This window comes from Otolemur garnettii, unplaced genomic scaffold (assembly GCF_000181295.1).
Source record: "Otolemur garnettii isolate 467f Iridium unplaced genomic scaffold, OtoGar3 scaffold00055, whole genome shotgun sequence".
Taxonomy (NCBI): domain Eukaryota; kingdom Metazoa; phylum Chordata; class Mammalia; order Primates; family Galagidae; genus Otolemur; species Otolemur garnettii.
Window position 1 is genome coordinate 8,171,884 of NW_003852450.1, and position 17,059 is coordinate 8,188,942.

The 17,059-nt window shown below is 51.2% G+C and overlaps 1 protein-coding gene across 1 annotated transcript in view; it reads left to right on the forward strand.

Annotated features, from left to right (window-relative positions):
- The window catches only part of CACNA1S (calcium voltage-gated channel subunit alpha1 S), a 68,601-nt gene that overhangs the window by 28,728 nt on the left and 22,814 nt on the right, over positions 1-17,059 (forward strand). Inside the window, 12 exon segments of the mRNA XM_012806611.1 lie at positions 3,995-4,220; positions 4,910-5,117; positions 6,068-6,188; positions 7,050-7,164; positions 8,250-8,343; positions 9,112-9,181; positions 11,477-11,609; positions 12,252-12,381; positions 12,690-12,749; positions 14,280-14,386; positions 14,911-14,998; positions 15,284-15,391. Coding sequence (XP_012662065.1) covers positions 3,995-4,220; positions 4,910-5,117; positions 6,068-6,188; positions 7,050-7,164; positions 8,250-8,343; positions 9,112-9,181; positions 11,477-11,609; positions 12,252-12,381; positions 12,690-12,749; positions 14,280-14,386; positions 14,911-14,998; positions 15,284-15,391 — 1,460 coding nt within the window.

The following is a 17,059-nucleotide window of genomic DNA, read 5'->3' on the forward strand; positions in this document are numbered from 1 at the left end:
GAGCCCGAGGCTGCAGATCTTAAAGGATGAGTAAACAAGCCCCGGACAGTCAAAGGGAGGAGCGGATTTCAGGAGGAAGAGTGTGTACAAAGATAAGAAGATGTAAGACAGTATAGTGATTTCAGGGAGCCCTCAGACTTTGTATATGAGACTATGAGAATGGCAAGATATGTGTTTGCTCATAGGCCTTACATTCTTTAGTGAAATGTGGGGACTTCACACGTCAGGCAGTGGAAAGCCAATGAGGAGTTATAAACAGGAATACGACATGATCAGACTTGAGTGTCTGACAGATGGGTTATGGTGAAAGGCACACCCAGGGCTTTTAGCAGATGTAGTGTTAGATGGTCCCCTGGTACAGAGGTCTGGACTGTGAGAAGAGAGCAGGGTGAAAGAAAAAGAGGACCAGTCCAACAACACAGTGGCAGACTAAGTGCCTTCCCCCCTACGAACACATCACAAGGCTGCATAATTAAAACAGAATTTCAGAGAGCAAGAGGGAAGTCTTTGGGTGGCAGATACTAAATGATCCAAAGCCAGAGCAGTGAGCTAATGAGCTGACTTCCAGGGACATTTTAGGCCTATGTCTAAACCCTAGCTGGGTTCTCAAGGCCAATGCCAGGCAGGAGACAGGACCCTGGGCCTGTGTGAGGGAGGGAACTAGAACTGACACACCTACCTAGAGCCAGGGCTCTGGAAATGCTGAAACCATGGAAGGGAAGCAAAAATCTCACTGCCCATTGGGCCAGGGAAGGAACTTCGAAGTTTATCCTTAATGGAAGCCCTGGGAGGAAAGGAAAATATCTCAAGTGAAAGATCAAAATCCAATCTGTGTCCTATATAGGTATAGGATCCCACATGCACCACCTCTCCTGGTACAAGTATCTTAAGCTAAGATGATAACTTAAAAATCTGTTTGCAAACAAGTAAAATCCCTGGGGTGCCCAACAGAAGCAAATGCAAACCACTCTTTAAGGCTACTTCTTAACCTAAGGCACACAGAATTCCCGTGAGGGAAAGTGTTTCCTGAAGATCAGCTCACAATAAAAAAAATTTAAAAATTATAAGCCAAATAAAGAACAGAGCCACCCCAAGGAACAGCCATCAGGCACAACTAACAGAAGCTAACAACCCCATGAACCTGAGATGATAGCACAGTACAAAAGAGACTGTTTTACATGATGAATAGAGGTAAAGGAAGGAAAAGAAATAGATTATCTTTTTCTGTGGGAAAAAGCAACAGATCAGATTAATTCATCTATTTGTTTTTTTTTTTTTTTTTTTTGAGACAGAGCCTCAAGCTGTCCCCTTGGGTAGAGTGCCGTGGCATTACAGCTCACAGCAACCTCCAACTCCTGGGCTCAAGCGAGTCTCTTGCCTCCGCCTCCCAAGTAGCTGGGACCACAGGCGCCCGCCACACCGCCTGGCTATTTTTTGGTTGCAGCCGTCATTGTTGTTTGGCGGGTCCGGGCTGGGGAATCAAACCCGCCACCTTAGGTGTACGTGGCTGGCGCCTTAGCTGGTTGAGCTATAGGCGCCGAGCCCATCTATTTGTTCATTCATTCATTCATTCATTGCAATCAGTCTTCTTGGGAACTCCTTGAATATGCCGAACACTCCTGCCAATGCATTGTCAGTGAAGATGTGAATGAGTACTGGCCACCAAGAGGACTGAGAGAAGGGTTTCAGGTTCATGGCCTATGCAGATAAATGGATGGTAGGGAGAGATGGGAGATCTCCCAATGAGTTGGGAGAGATGGCCAATGACAAGGTATTTTTGATAGGTGGGGGAGGATGGGCAGTATCCAACAGCTTGGTCTTGGGCATGTTGAGTTTGAGGAGCCTTTGAGGCCTCCCAATAGAGATGCCAAGGAAGCAGATGGAAAAATAGATCTGGAACTCAGCAGAAAGGTCTGAGTTGAAGATACGAATCTGGGAAGCATTGGCAGGGATGGAGATTAAAGCTATGGTCTTAGATAATATCATCATTGGGGGTAGTGTATACTCAGGTGAATTAGCTCAAGTCCAGCAGTCAATGACTTGCTATTTTGTCCCATTGAACTTATAGCTAGAGTTGCCCCAAAAGCAGTGGCAGGAGAGTTCCCACAAGGGAGGGCCTCAAATTCCCTGGGAATCCAAAGAAAGAAGCACTCAACGCCAGGGTGCTCCGTTCAAAGCATTCATATATTAGGGGAACTTACTTATAAAGTGCTGCAGCAATCCTTGCAAAGATCAGGGGAAGAAAAAGGATATTCTACCTAGGTAAGTCCACAGCAGGGGGTCAGGGAATGGGGTTTATGTGAGGTTTAAGGATCTTGGCCTAGGGCTGGGGCCAGTTTCACTTAGGGTTTTGGGCAACAACCTAGATACCTGGGAACCTTCAACCCAGTTTGGGTTCAAGCCTACTGAGAAAATCTGCAGCTGGCCAGGTCACAGAGTGGTCAAGGCCCTCTGTGATCTTTGCTCAAGACACAGAAAGAAAGCAAGGGGAAGTGGGAGACCCTACACTTGCTGATGTAAAGAAAGAATGCATCTTCAGGGAGGCTTAGGAGGACCCAGAGAAGTAGAGGAAATCCAGAATGATATGGTACCAGAGAAGCCAAGGGCAGAGAATGTTTGAAAAAGTAGGAGGATGGCCAACCGTGCCCAGTATGGCTGGGAGGTCAGGAGGAGGAGGGCTAGAATGTCCACTGACTTTGGCAACAGGATTGACGCCCCTGGAGGGAGTTGTGTTGGTGGACTAATAAAAGCGGATCCAGACAGGGATAGCTGAAGAGCACATAGGCAGACAGGGTGTGAAGAATTGCCCAGTGGTGTCATGACGCCCAACTCCACCAGCAGGATTTCCAGAAGGCCGCTGCACACCATGAAGCAGTCAACTCTCGGGAATTTGTCATGACAAGGGAGGGAGAGCTAGGACAGAAGAGGGAAGGAACATGGAAGAGACTTGGGCTTTCCAAAATGGCCATGGAGTCCGGGTGTGGTGGTTCACACCTGTAACCCTAACCCTCTGGGAGACTGATGCAGGAGGATTGCTTGAGCTCACGAGTTCAAGACCCACCAAAGCAATAATGAGACCCTGTCTCTACTAAAAATAGAAAAATTATCCGGGCTTGGTAGTACACCTGTAGTCCTAGCCACTTGGGAGACTGAGGCAGGAGGACTGCTAGAGCCCAGGGATTTGGGGATAACACCACTGCACTCTACCTAGGGCCAGGGCAACAGAGTGAGACTATGTCTCAAAAAAAGAAAAATAATGGCAGTGGGAGGATCCCCCTGAAAGGATGAAGTTAAATAGTATAGGAAAGAAAAGGATCATTGAGAATGGGTTTCCTGAAATGCGGTGGGAGGGCATTGAGGCATATGTATATATTTTATTTAGGTGTAGGGATCTCTCCTCCATGAGGAGAGAGGAGGTGCACAGTGATGAGAAGGTAGCAGGGTTTAATGGGGTTAAGCAGAATTAAAAGTAAGAAAACTTTCTTCCATTAATTACGGTGTGGTTTAGCTTTTTAGAAATTGGTGGACAGGCTGGGTGTGGTGGCTCATACCTGTACCGCTAGCACTCTGGGAGGCCAAGGAAGGTAGATTGCTTAAGGTCAGGAGTTCAAGATCAACCTGAGTAAGAGCGAGACCTCATCTCCTAAAAATAGCCAGGCATTGTGGGGGACACCTGTAGTCCCAGCTACTTGGGAGGCCAAGGTAAGAGGATCACTTGAGCCCAAGAGTCTGAGGTTGCTGAGAGCTATGAGGCCACGACACTCTAACCGGGGTGACAAAGTAAGACTGTCTAAAAAAAAAAAAAAAAGAGGAAGAAATCAGTGGACAAAATTCACCAGGTTTTACTGAGTGATAAAAAGACATGCACGGTGCCTTGGACACATGGTGAGGGTGTCCTGGGCAGAGGCTTAGCGGGAGAGAGGGGGTGGTGCTGAGGCTCAGAGGCAGGAGAAGGGAGGAGACTAAGGCTTAAGCTGTGCCACCCACCCTGCAGACATTGCCAACCGGGTGCTGCTGGCCCTCTTCACCATCGAGATGCTGATGAAGATGTACGGGTTGGGCCTGCGCCAATACTTCATGTCCATCTTCAACCGCTTCGACTGCTTCGTGGTGTGCAGCGGCCTCCTGGAGATCCTGCTGGTGGAGTCGGGCGCCATGACACCCCTGGGCATCTCCGTGCTCCGCTGCATCCGCCTGCTGAGGATCTTCAAGATCACCAAGTGAGCAAGGCTGGGCTGGGGCCCCGGGCCAAGCAGCCTGGTCTGGTCGGCACCCATCCCGTCTCCATCTCTCCTGGCCTGGGGTCTGTGCAAGTCTCCTGCCCTGGACTTCCCTCCTTCCTTAAAATAACCTCCCTCTGCAGAAAAGGAATTACTTCCCCGTTTTGAACTCATTTCTCTGGTTTTCCTCTCACCATCATCTATGGCAGGGCAGGGGAGAGGGATCAGTGGGAAAGAGAAAGGAAGAGAAAAGGGAAAACTGGGAGAGAGAAGAAGGGAAAGGAAGAGAGGCAGGGAAAGGGGTGGGAATGAGAGAGGAGGAGGTGAACAGGAAGAAGAGAGGCTGTTGGGTGGGGAGGTATTTACTGACTTGCAGGTATTTATTGTGTGCTAGCGCAAGCTGGACACTATGCCGAGTACAAGGCATGCAGGGGTGCCCGAGAGAGTGGTCCTTACTCTCACAGGGTTTTTCTAGTGGTGGAACCAGACACCAATCATTAGTGCTAATGAGTGTGAAATGATTAGTGTTCTGGAGAAGAGAGACAGTGGACATCCATTGAATCCCAGGCCCTCAGCACCAGGCTGCCCTCTCTCCCTTTGTGCCCCACCAGTCCTGAGCCCCCCACATCTCAGGAGCACAGGTGAGAGGGGTCTGGCTGCTCCTCACCTGGTGGTCTCTCTCCTTTCAGATACTGGACATCGCTGAGCAACCTGGTGGCCTCACTGCTCAATTCCATCCGTTCCATCGCCTCCCTGCTGCTGCTGCTCTTCCTCTTCATCGTCATCTTTGCCCTCCTGGGTATGCAGCTTTTTGGGGGCAGGTATGATTTTGAGGACACGGAGGTGCGGCGCAGCAACTTTGACAACTTTCCCCAGGCCCTCATCAGCGTCTTCCAGGTAGGCCGTCTGCCTACACATTCTGCCCTCGGTGTGCTTGCCAATCCTGCTTTTCATCTTTCAAGATCAAGGTGGGCATCAGCTCCTCCAGGAAGCCTTCTCTGATCTCCTGGTTGAGTTCAGTGTCCTTCTCCAGGCTTCCCATCACGGGTGCTTCTCTCCATTATAAGGCTTGCTGGTCTGCCTCATCTGCTGGATCTGTGCCCAGTTTGTCTGATTTGTCTTTGTCCCTGCTGTTTAGCAGAGTGCTGGCCCACAGGAGGGTAATGGTTACCAAATGACTGGGTTTGGGGTAGCTGGGAGCTCGAGTATGCTTTGCCTCCTGCTCACATCTCAGGACAAAGTCAAACAAAGTCTTCCCTCCCTAAGGCTGGGAAAGCCCCAAGAAGCCACCTAGGGGAGCATGGCTGTGACTCAGTAAGAGGCTTCAGAGTCACAGGCCTCCCAGAGGAGCCTTCTTAGTGCAGAATTTGGTAATGCTCCTCTCTGGGATAGCCAGAATCCCATGAGTGACACCACCCTGCTGTGCCAGCCGGAGGGGTAGTGTGTGGTCCTCAGTAGGCCCTGTGGCTTTGCCCTATTTTTCTTCCATTCACCTTGCTGGCTGGTCAGGCATCTTGCCTTTCAAGGGACTTGACATTTCATGCCACTGCTGGAGGCTGGGATGACAGAGGCCTGGGTGGGTGCAGTACAGTTAAGCCCTGGGATTAGAAATGGAACAGGGGAGTAGTGAGCTCACAGTCCAACTCCTTGGCCCTGGGAACCGTTATAAGCTTTAAGATCATTGGAAGAGAAGTGTTGAGGACATGAGGGTCACCTGGCCTGTGGAATGAAGAGAGGGAAGGTCTGGGAGAACTGTAGAGCTAGAAGAGGCCTTTGGACATGTGGGCCCAACAGAAGACTCCTGTCTCCCTATGTTTCCATGCCCTCATTCCTCCCTCTCTCCCTAGGTCCTGACAGGTGAAGACTGGACCTCTATGATGTACAATGGGATCATGGCTTATGGAGGGCCGTCCTACCCTGGCGTGCTTGTGTGCATTTACTTCATCATCCTTTTCGTCTGTGGCAACTGTATCCCCTGAGAGCAGAATGCAGAAAAGTGAGAGGGAGGGGATCAAGGGTGCCCTCTTCCTAAGCAGTCTGGCCCTCTGGCTAGAGGGAAGCTCCCAGGCTCATGGGGTCAGAGATAGGATATAACAAGGGCTGGTATAGCTATGAGATAACTCCTTCTCCCAATAAGGTTAGAGAACCACAGGGGTGGTTGGTTACAGGTAGTTGGATTACTATTCCATCAAGGTTGGTGAGCCTACAGCGGGTTAGAAGGAAGAATAGGGCTTTACCAAGGCACAGTGAAATGGTGGGGGCAGCTTACTGAAAAGGTTCAGAGGCAGACCAGGAGAAACCAGGACCTTGTGGCCAGGGGTGGTCAATCTGAGCACTAGGACCAAAAAGACTGAGCCAGGACAGGCCAAGAGATGAGATGGACTGATGGGAGGGTTTGGTGGATAGGGCCAGAGAGATGCTATGCCTGAGTGATCCTGGTGTGATATTATGGGTAGTGGGGAGGGAGGGCACCATTGTCCCTAGAGCTTATGGGTGGGTAGTGCCCTTCTCACTTTCTCTGCTTCTTTGGCCCCCCACAAAGGGGCTGGGATTAGTTGTGGGAAGGAAATAGATGGAATTCAAGGGCCACAGTGGATTCTGACCCCATCACGGCTACTCTCTGCAGGCAGGCTTCCCTGAGGACTTTGTCTGTGTCCTAAGACCCACACCTTCCCTTGGGGTAGTTCCGGCAACTACCAGAGGGGTAGTCCCAACTACCCCACCAAGGGAATGGGGTTAAGTCCTGCCCATATGCAGACAGTGAAGACTCTTGCCCCAGAGGCTTCCCTTCTACCCACAGCCCAAGACTCCTTAGCTGACCCCCCTCAGATATCCTGCTCAACGTCTTCCTGGCCATTGCTGTGGACAACCTGGCTGAGGCAGAGAGCCTAACTTCTGCCCAGAAGGCCAAGGCTGAAGAGAGAAAACGCAGAAAGATGTCCAAGTGCGTACTGTGTCATTAGAAGGGAGGGACCTGAAGTGTTTGACTATAGCCGTAGCCTCCCAGTTCTGGGTGGGGGCCTCCCTGGGACCTAAGAGCAGAGGCTCCATTCCATGACACCTGCCCCAGTGGGCAGACTCCTGCAGTAAGTACATGTGAACTGTTGACATCCTCTGAGGTGTTTCTGCGGGGAAGATGAGAGGCAGACTGGCCTTCTGGACAGACAGACCTCAGGACGTGTGCAGTTAGAGTCAGGCAACTTGGGCCAGGCTTTCCTGGGGAGGAATACGGGAGCATCTCCTCCCAACCCTGTCACTGAGTCACTGTGCTTCTAGAAGGGAGCCATTTCCCTTTGCTCAGTCATCCCCTCTTCTGTGAAGTGAGCATTGACTTCTCAGCTTCTTCACAATTCTCCCTACCTGTGAGTTAGTCATCTTTGTAGCCCGGGACTGGAAGCAGACTTCTTGTCTTCTAGACAGTGTTTCTCAAACTCTCACTAGAAATGGATCATCTGGAGTTCTCGTTAAAATGCAGATTTTGTTTCAGCTGTTCTGAGGCAGGGTGTGGTTGAAGGTCAGGTCCAGCAAGCTCCCAAGTGGCCCCAAGGCTACCGGTCAGAGGATGGGTCTTTGAATAACTAGGTTCTAGGCAAAGGCCTGCTTTTTCCCACACCCTTGCCTGAAGGAATGGGAAGAGAAAGAGAAAGACTCACAATGAACTCCAGACACTTTCAAATAACTGGAGGGAGCCACCTGTGCAAACCATGCTTCCCCTCTGTGAAGGCTGACAAACCAGGTGCAGGGCCACTTTCCACCCATTCACTATCAACAAACATTACCTGTGGCTGACCAGTGAGCCACACTTAGCCACAGGCCCAAGCTGTGCGCCAGGCCCTCTCATCACAGAGAAAGCACTTGCCTGGGCCTACGGACCTTCCTGTTTTGTTGTGTCCACTGCCACTCCTTCTCCTTCTTCCACAAGGGGAGCCCCTGGGTGGGATCCTCCCGAGGGTGTTGTTACACTGAGCAGATCCCCAAGAACTCTCTTGTTCAGCTTTCAGTTTGGGTTTCCTTGGTTTTCCAACTCAGGGGTCTCCCAGACAAATCAGAAGAGGAGAAGTCCATAATGGCCAAGAAACTGGAACAGAAACCCAAGGGGGAGGGCATCCCCACCACCGCCAAGGTGAGCACCTCATTGGGGATTTGCAGGTATGATGGGGGGTACTTTTAAAGTCTTCATGGTTTCTTTGCCCAGTACCTCAGTGTTCAAGTGGAGTAGGGTGAGGAGGAAGGAAAGTGGTCATCTGCCCAGCTGTCAGCCAGGTGAGGGCATCTCCCTGCATTCTGTTGGAGGGAGATCAAAGGGTACATCTCCTCCAAGGAATCTGGTATTGAGAGGCACAGACACCCCAGTCTGGAATTTCCTTAAAGTCCCAGCTTCCCACCCCAGAGCAATAAGGTGTCTCCTCAGCTGATACCCACTCTTTCATTGAGAGGCCTAAACTGGCTCCCGCCATTTCTAGCCCTGCCCTACTGGCTTGGGCTGGACTCTGCCCAACATTCCTGAAGATGGGAAGTGTAGTTCAAAGGGGCGGGGAACTGGGTCCCAGTGGGGCTGGGGATCCTGGCCTGGGGAGCTCAATTCTCTTTCGGAGAATCAGGCAGGGGTTACAGTAAAAACAGATTCAGAGAGGCCGAGGTCTGGACTTAGGAAAGTTGTCTGACCTTACTGGGCCTGGGGATGATCATAATATTCCCTGTCCTCATGATGGAGGGGTGATTAAGTGAGCTGAAAACTGCACTGACATTCCAGTATGGGCTCAATAAATGGAAACCACAACTTTTTAAAAAATCATTAGAGTCACTGGGGTAAACAGATGCTAATTAGCTGATTCCACAATAGAGGTAATTTTTAAAAAAATCATAATTTTCCTTATGTTGCTTCCTACAGCTGAAAATCGATGAGTTTGAATCAAATGTCAATGAGGTGAAGGATCCCTACCCCTCAGCTGATTTCCCAGGTGAGGATCCTTGAGGCTGGTCTGAGCAGGGTGCTAGGGAGGAGTATTGTGGTGCTAAATTCTCCCCATGGGCATCCTCTTGTGTATCCCCTACCTGGCCCCCTCCATGTGGGGATTAGGACATCGGAGACATCTCTTCTGCACCTACCCTTGCCAATAAGCCATCCAGCTTTCCTTCCCCTGCAATACACAAATGGAAAAATCCACACATTTTAATTTCATGTAATTCAACAAGTATTTATTGAATGCCAGCTATGTGCTTCAGTGCTGAGGACTCACAGATACACAAGTCTTCCCTGCCCATCACCCAGAATGGACCACAAATGAGGGTGTGCCCATCTGTGTGGTGAGGGGCAGAATGCTCACCATCCAGTGAGCAGGATTGGGGCTAGACTGATACAGGGAGGAATAGAGCCATGACTGGCATTGTGGGAAAATCCAAAAGAAGGAGACGAGGGTAGGATGGAAGGGAGCATGGGTAAGACACAGTCATGGATGAACTACAAAAATCTTGTAAGTGCAAATAACCAGTGACTACTGCAGAAATCCCATTCACCTGGACCAAGGAGAGGACACATGGAGGAAGCAGAATCGGGTTGGAATAATCTGAAAAGGCCACCAGGCAGAGCTCCCAAGCCCAAGAGTTCGCTCTTAGCTCACTCATGGGTCCTATGGAGCTCTGGGTCACTGGGGCAATTCTACTTCTATTGTGGAATCAGCTAATTAGCATGTTTACCCCAGTGACTCTAAGCTGAAAGGGGACTTTTTGTGGTCTACATGGCACAGTATTGGGCACAGAGCAGGCACTCAATAAGTAGAATGAATGAATGAATGCATGAAAAAGATTTTGCAAAGTGTGGGGAGAATGGAGCTGGTATTAGTAAGACTAATATTCTCCAAACATCTACAAGAAGTGGACACTTGTGTTTTCACTTTGAGCTGTTTCATCTAATAATGATCTTCCCTTAGATGGGAGTGGCTGGTGTGCCAGGAGAGGTTGGTTCACATAGGAAATCCCAGGTCAGAGAAAGGGAAGAGGCTGGAAAGAAGAGAGGAGGGAGAGAGCAGAGGGCATGTGGGCTGGGCCACTGGGAGAAGGGTCTTACCAAGGGGGCTAGCTGTGTTTATATCTTGCTTCTTAATTTGCAATGGTTTACAACACAAGTTATAAACAGCAAATTTAACAAAATGGCCAGAGACAGAGAAAATAAGAATGAAGGGGAAGAAAGGATGCAAATATGCCAATTCTAAGAACTAACTGTCTGCAATTAAGCACGACGTGTGTCTCTGGGGTCTGTGGCAGCCTGGACAAGACAGGAAGTGTCAAGTTAGGACATAGGAAGAAGAAAGTGTTCTCACTTCTCAGGGGAACGGGAAAATTAGACTGTGATTTGGGTGGATTTGAGAACCCCCAGGTGATGGTTCATGATGAGTGCCATGATGGAGTGAGTGAAATACATTAGCTTTTGGCTTCCTTGAGGCCCTTGGCCAGGGGACAACAAGGGCAGGGAAGAGACAAGTGTTAGGGGAGGGAACCAAGAGGAACCCCAACTTCAGACAGTGCCCCCAGTCTGATCACTAAATTCTGTCATCCTGGTAGCCAGTCCCTTGAGAGGCCATGGGACCCAGTGAATATGCCTGGGATGTCTGTCTCCTCGTCCACCCCCACCCCCACGCCTGCATCTGCCACAGTCCTGGGGACTGGCTGAAGCTCAAAATGGATCGATTGCTTTTTTTTCCATGCTGGCAGTTTCTGTCTGCAATTATTATTTTCAGAATCCTAGCCCAGGAGAGGACCTCAGAGTCTATTTATTTCCACAACCCGTTCTCCACCCCTGCCACATTAGTTTCACAAATTGGGAAGCTGAAGCTTAGGAAGGGCACAGACCTGCCCAGCACCACAGAGCAAGTTAGGGCAGAGCCAGGACTAGAAGCAGGTCTCCTCTTCTGAAACAGGTCACCCACCCCCACCCCGGTCTATGAATAATTGAGGCAGTATGGATCCAGCCTTGACACAGAAGATGCAGCTGAAAGGCTCTTTTGGCTTACTCCTAGCCTTGCTTCCAGAAGATTCCGGGCCTGCCTCATCTACTCCTAATAGCTTAAACCCTCTTGCTTCAAAGAAAAGGAGATGCTGGGCCAGACTCTGCTAGTGCCCTAGTGTCCCACATTGGCCTGATGCCTCCTTTGCTAGCTGGCGGCTGCAGGGGTGCCCAAGAGGGCTCAGGGCACGGAAGCCAGTGGCATAGCAAAGTACCAGAAGACAACTTTTCACTTCTCCCCCTCCCTCCACAGGGGACGATGAAGAAGATGAGCCCGAGATCCCAGTGAGCCCCCGACCACGCCCCCTGGCAGACATACAACTAAAAGAGAAGGCAGTGCCCATTCCTGAAGCCAGCTCCTTCTTCATCTTCAGCCCCACCAATAAGTGGGTGGTCCCTTGGCTGCTGTGTGGGGTGATTGCAGAGGCTCCCAGAGAGATCTGCTTCCCTGCCCTCAAAGGACCTTCTGAATCTCCATGCCTGCGATTACCCTATGAGAAACTCATTCTTTTAGCTTAAGATCTCGCGCCCTGTTTAAAATGCTGGTATCTCTGGGAGAAGTAATGCTTAACCTTATCAGTTATTTACATCTAAGAGGGGCCATGTGTGTTGGTTCCTTTCTGAGAGCAGTTTTAAAACAGGGCCAGGGGATGAGAGTGGTAAAGGCTTCATTTATCAGCTTCATCATTTTACACCTTTAAAATATACAGGCCTATAGTCTTCATGGAGTTTCATCTGCCCACCTCACAGACAGAGATCAGCCTGTCTCATTATTTTGGTGGAAAGCCTCAGGGTAGTGGTACCTTGGGGTACAGAGTAGGTGGGGGAGGGGCTTAGTTGGGAGATGGAACTAAAGCGGCAGAATGAGGGGGATGAGGCCAGAGGGCTCTGAAATGCAAGGCTATGCTGCTCCCCTGACCCGGGGGTAGGTAGAGGGTGAACCCAGTGTCCCTCTGCAGGACAGAGGCTGGTATGGCCTGAACACTCAGCTGCTCACAGCTCTCCCACTCCCCACCCTGCCCCACCAGGATCCGCGTCCTGTGTCATCGCATTGTCAATGCCACCTGGTTCACCAACTTCATCCTGCTCTTCATCATGCTCAGCAGTGCTGCTCTGGCTGCTGAGGACCCGATCCGGGCCGATTCCATGAGGAATCAGGTGATGGCAACCATATCCTGTGTGCCACTCAACACTCCTGCTGCCCTCCAGTCTCAGCCACCCCCAAACCTCACTCCAGTGCTCAGAGTTCAGCTGTAAGCTGCTGTGGCTATAAGCACCAGAGTTCCTTAGAGTTTAATTCCTTGGGGCCAGTACTGTCCTCGCCACTCCTAAACAGTACTGGCTCAGCCAGGGTGTAGATGGGTTCCCACGGCCTGCTTGTGATGCTTGTGATGCTGGTGTTGACAGTGATGCCGCTGTCCCTCTCTTCCTCTCACTGTCTGCTCCCTTCCCTGCCCCATCCCTAGATCCTCAAGCATTTTGACATTGGGTTCACCTCCGTCTTCACTGTGGAGATTGTCCTCAAGGTGAGTGAAGGCTGTGGGACAGCTCTGGGAGTGGGGCTTCCCTGGTGTGGCTCCAGCTTACACACACAGAGCTCACTCAGGGGTGGGGCTGCAGTGGTGGGAGGGAAGGAGGAAGAAGTGGAAGAAGCAGGACAGACTCATAGGACCCAGAAGACAGGACAGGGTTCCAACATATCAGTTGGGGTGAGCAGGCCTGAGGGTGTCTGGGTTGCTGACTGGAGAGGTCATGGTGAACCTGTGGCCAGCCCCTCTCAGCCGGGTACAGCCCTTGTCTCTAAAGCCTTCAGCATTTTTCATATATACGGAAAGCAGAGTAGACTTAAGAATAGACCTGGGGAGCTGTGCTTTGTTCCCAGCCCACTGTCACCAGTGACTAGAAAGGCTTTTCCCTCCAGGAGTTCCAGAGAAGTGCCCACTGCCCTAAGCTGGCCTCTGGCAGCTCGGCCCTATCAGGGCTATCTCACCTCACTCCTTGCCCAAGGGGGTGGGGGAATCCGTGGGTTCATCCATCAGAGGGGGGCAGTAGGCTTTGGGGACAGAGGAAGGACCCATCTGTGACTGAAACCCAATAGTCTCAACCTGCAGATTCACAAGCAATGAGAGGAGAGGGTGACCGAGCCCAAAGAATGGGCCCAGAGAGGCCACAGGATGAAATTGAGAGAATCCCTTAGCTCAGGGCCTCAGCTTTTGAAGGAGCTGAGCAGAGGGAGATGGTGGTCTCCCCAAGATCCAGGAGGACTTTATGGAGTTGGAGGCATTAGTTGAAGACCTTGAAGTTGGACAGGACCTCATCAGGGACAGGTAGCCAGAGCAGGCTAGGGGGACAGAAAGTAGCAAATACATTGTAAGGTCTAAGGACATTATCAGAAGACAGAAGGTGGCCCCTTTGGTCTGGGATAAATTACATATGTAGGGGGGGCCTGTTGGCTGTGACTGGAAAGGCAAATTGAGATAAAATCATCCAGGGCCCTGAATACCAGGAAAGGCTTTAACTCTATCGAACTTTAAAGGCACAGTGCGTTTGTGTAAAGGGTTTAGCAGACCATTACAGAATACGTGTATCAAAGACTCTGAAGGCAGGCTACTGAGAGGGAGATGCAGAGAGAGGGTAGAAGAGCTGGAGCTGGGTGGGGGTGTTCAACCTGACTCAGCAACCCCCAGGCAGAGGGGATTTCCAACAAGCTTTCTAGGGAGGAGGAATTTTATCAGGTCCCATAGGAAAGAGGAGCACTGTGGCTTCATGAGTGGAGACCCAGGGCTCCATATGGTGTGAAGAAAGAGACCTGCATTCTGAGTGTAGGGCCTGGCCCAGCTGCCAGTGAGAAGTCCCCACGCTTCAGTACCCTTGAACAGAGAAAGGAGAAATGCGCTCAGGCCACAGCAAGGAGTTGTGATAGAGAAATCTTCAGGCAGGTGACACACCTCAATAGGTGCTCTTCCTGAGCTGACCAGAATGAGAAGCCCTTAATGGTAGGGGACAGGCCTGTTCCGTGAGCCCCTCCCCATCTGGGGTGCTGTCTCTCTCCCCAGATGACTACCTATGGTGCCTTCCTGCACAAGGGCTCCTTCTGCCGCAACTACTTCAACATGCTGGACCTACTGGTGGTGGCCGTGTCCCTCATCTCCATGGGACTTGAGTGAGCAGTGCCAGGGCCTCAGAGTGGGCATCCCATCAGCTCTGGTTGGTGGGCACCATATCATGAGAGAAGGGTCTCTCAGGGCCACTGATGAGGGTGGGGGAATCCTTGGGTTGTCACCATGGGAATAAAGTGACATGTGAAGTGGGCATGGCCTTATCCTGGAGACTGGCAGATATGCAGAGAAGTGGACGGAATCTCCCACTTTGCCCTGTGAGCCACACATCCCCTGGATTTGGGTCAGTGCTTATTTGATGGGAGGGACAGGGTCTCAGGCCACCCACAGAAGCCCATATTCTGCTACGTGAGACTCGAGTGAGCGCACTGGCCTAGTCAGAAGGGATGGCTTCAGCCAGGGGTAAGCTGCACATGCATAGCTGGAGGAAAGGGGCAAGAAGGCCAGAGTGCCTTCAGGCAGAAAGGCAGCCGGTGTGAAGAGCAGGTGGCAGGAACTGGGTTCCATGGCAGACATGTCTGGCTGGAGCAGGCCTCCCTCAGCCCCACACCTCTCCTCCCTCCCCCAGGTCCAGCGCCATCTCTGTGGTGAAGATTCTGAGGGTGCTGAGGGTGCTCCGACCCCTACGAGCCATCAACAGAGCCAAAGGGCTGAAGGTGAGAGGGAGTCTGGGAGGAGCCCAGGGAGAGGGAAGAGAGAGACTATAGGGCCTGACTCCAGAAACATCAGCCCAGCCATTGCTGAGACACCTGTCTCATCTCCTTGGCTAAACAGGGAGTAGGCACGAGGCTGGGGCAGCAATGCTTCCTCACCAGCCTCCTCTGCCTTTAACTCCCTGGGAGGCAGCAAGTCTTGCACTTTGGGGGTTCCCTAGGCTGGTGCACTTTGGGGGTTCCCTAGGCTGGTGCACACCCAGTCCCTATCATCCCCTCTGTCCTCAGCACGTGGTGCAGTGCATGTTCGTGGCCATCAGCACTATCGGGAACATCGTGCTGGTCACCACCCTTCTGCAATTCATGTTTGCTTGCATCGGCGTCCAGCTCTTCAAGGTGAGGTCCCACCTGTGTAAGCAGCTTCCTCTCACTTCCCCAGCCCTGGGGCCAGCTCTCAAGCTGAGGCAAAAGCCATTGATTTCTCCTTCTCTAAGTAAAAGGAGCCCCAAGTGATAAAAGCAGAGGTCCTTGAATGCAGAGAGTTTTGAGGCTAAGATATTGCTATTCAAGATCTGATTTGTTAGGTAATGTCATCCCTGACCACTTTGGCTCTGCTGTCACCCCTCCCCCATCACCTTGCCCAGTTCTTCCTGTCCCACCAGGCCTGTCTAAAACACACACCCAGCCCAGCCCTACCACCTCCACCCCTTCCATGCAGCTGGGCTTCTGCAGCCTGTGTTCCCAGCTGGTATGCCTGACATCATCCACGTCCACCAGGAGCTTCTAAGGGTGGGAGTCTGTCAGGTCACATCTGGAGCCAACCTTATTGTGTTCCCACTTTCCTGGGCGAACACAGCTATTCAGTTTCCTCTCTGGGACTCAGCCCTATGAAGGTTCACCTCCCACAGAGCTCTGATTTCCAGATGCCTCTGGCTCTGAGATCATCTTCAGGGTGCAGAAATTGATACCTGGACGTATCACCAACACCCTTGGTACACACTTGGTCCTGCCATCAAATCATGGTCATTTAAAGTCATCATGATGTAACCTTAGTCAGTCTTAGACATGCAATGGCATCATCTTACAGTCATTCATTCATGCAACAAATACATACAGAACATTTTCTCCATAAATGGATCAGAGCCTCTGCTAGGGCTTAGGAAGTCACAGCCAAACCCTCCCTTAATGGCTCAGCGCTGGTAGCACAGTGGTTACGGCATCAGCCACATACACCAAGGCTGGCAGATTCAAACCCAGACCAGGCCAGCTAAACAACAATAACGACTGCAACAAAAAATAGCTGGATGTTGTGGCGGGCACCTGTAGTCCCACCTACTTAGGAGACTGAGGCAAGAAAATCACTTAAGCCCAAGAGTTTGAGGTTGCTGTGAGCTGTGATGCCATAGCACTCTACCAAGGGCAACATAATGAGACTCTGTCTCAAAAAAAAAAAAAAACCCTCCCTTAAGGGACAGGTTTTGGGGAAAGCAGTCAGGGTGGGGTTCCCTGAGGACCTTTAGGATAGGTCCTTGAGGGGTGGGAGTGCTTAGAGTAGTCCGGCCACTCTGCCAGCTGCATATGACTGTCTCTACCTGGTCCTGAGGGCTATACACACCCCATCACCCAGCCTCTTCCTCTACCAGGCTTGAGTTTCTGGAAACCCTATAAGGGTGAAGTCTGTGCCTGCCTCATCCCTTAGCTTGGCGCTTAGCCTGGGGCCTTGTACCCAGGAGGCCACCAGACACTCTTCCTGCAGCAATGAATGAGGAGCTGACTTTCTTTCAGCTCCATGTCCCTTCCAGGCAAGAGCAGTTGCCTTTCAGCACCCTGATCCCCTTTCTGTTTTAGACTCTCATCAAAGGAGCCACTGTTCCTGCCTGTGCAGGTCACAGGAACACATCAGTTACAACCGGCATTTAACATCACATTTTACCCTGTGCATACTTGTCACTTGCATTCCATGGTCTAGCAAAGAGTCTAGCTTTACATTCCACATTAAATTGGGTGTTTGGTGTCAGGTGCCCACCCTGCCCCATGGCAACTGTGTCCACTGCCTGCATCTTC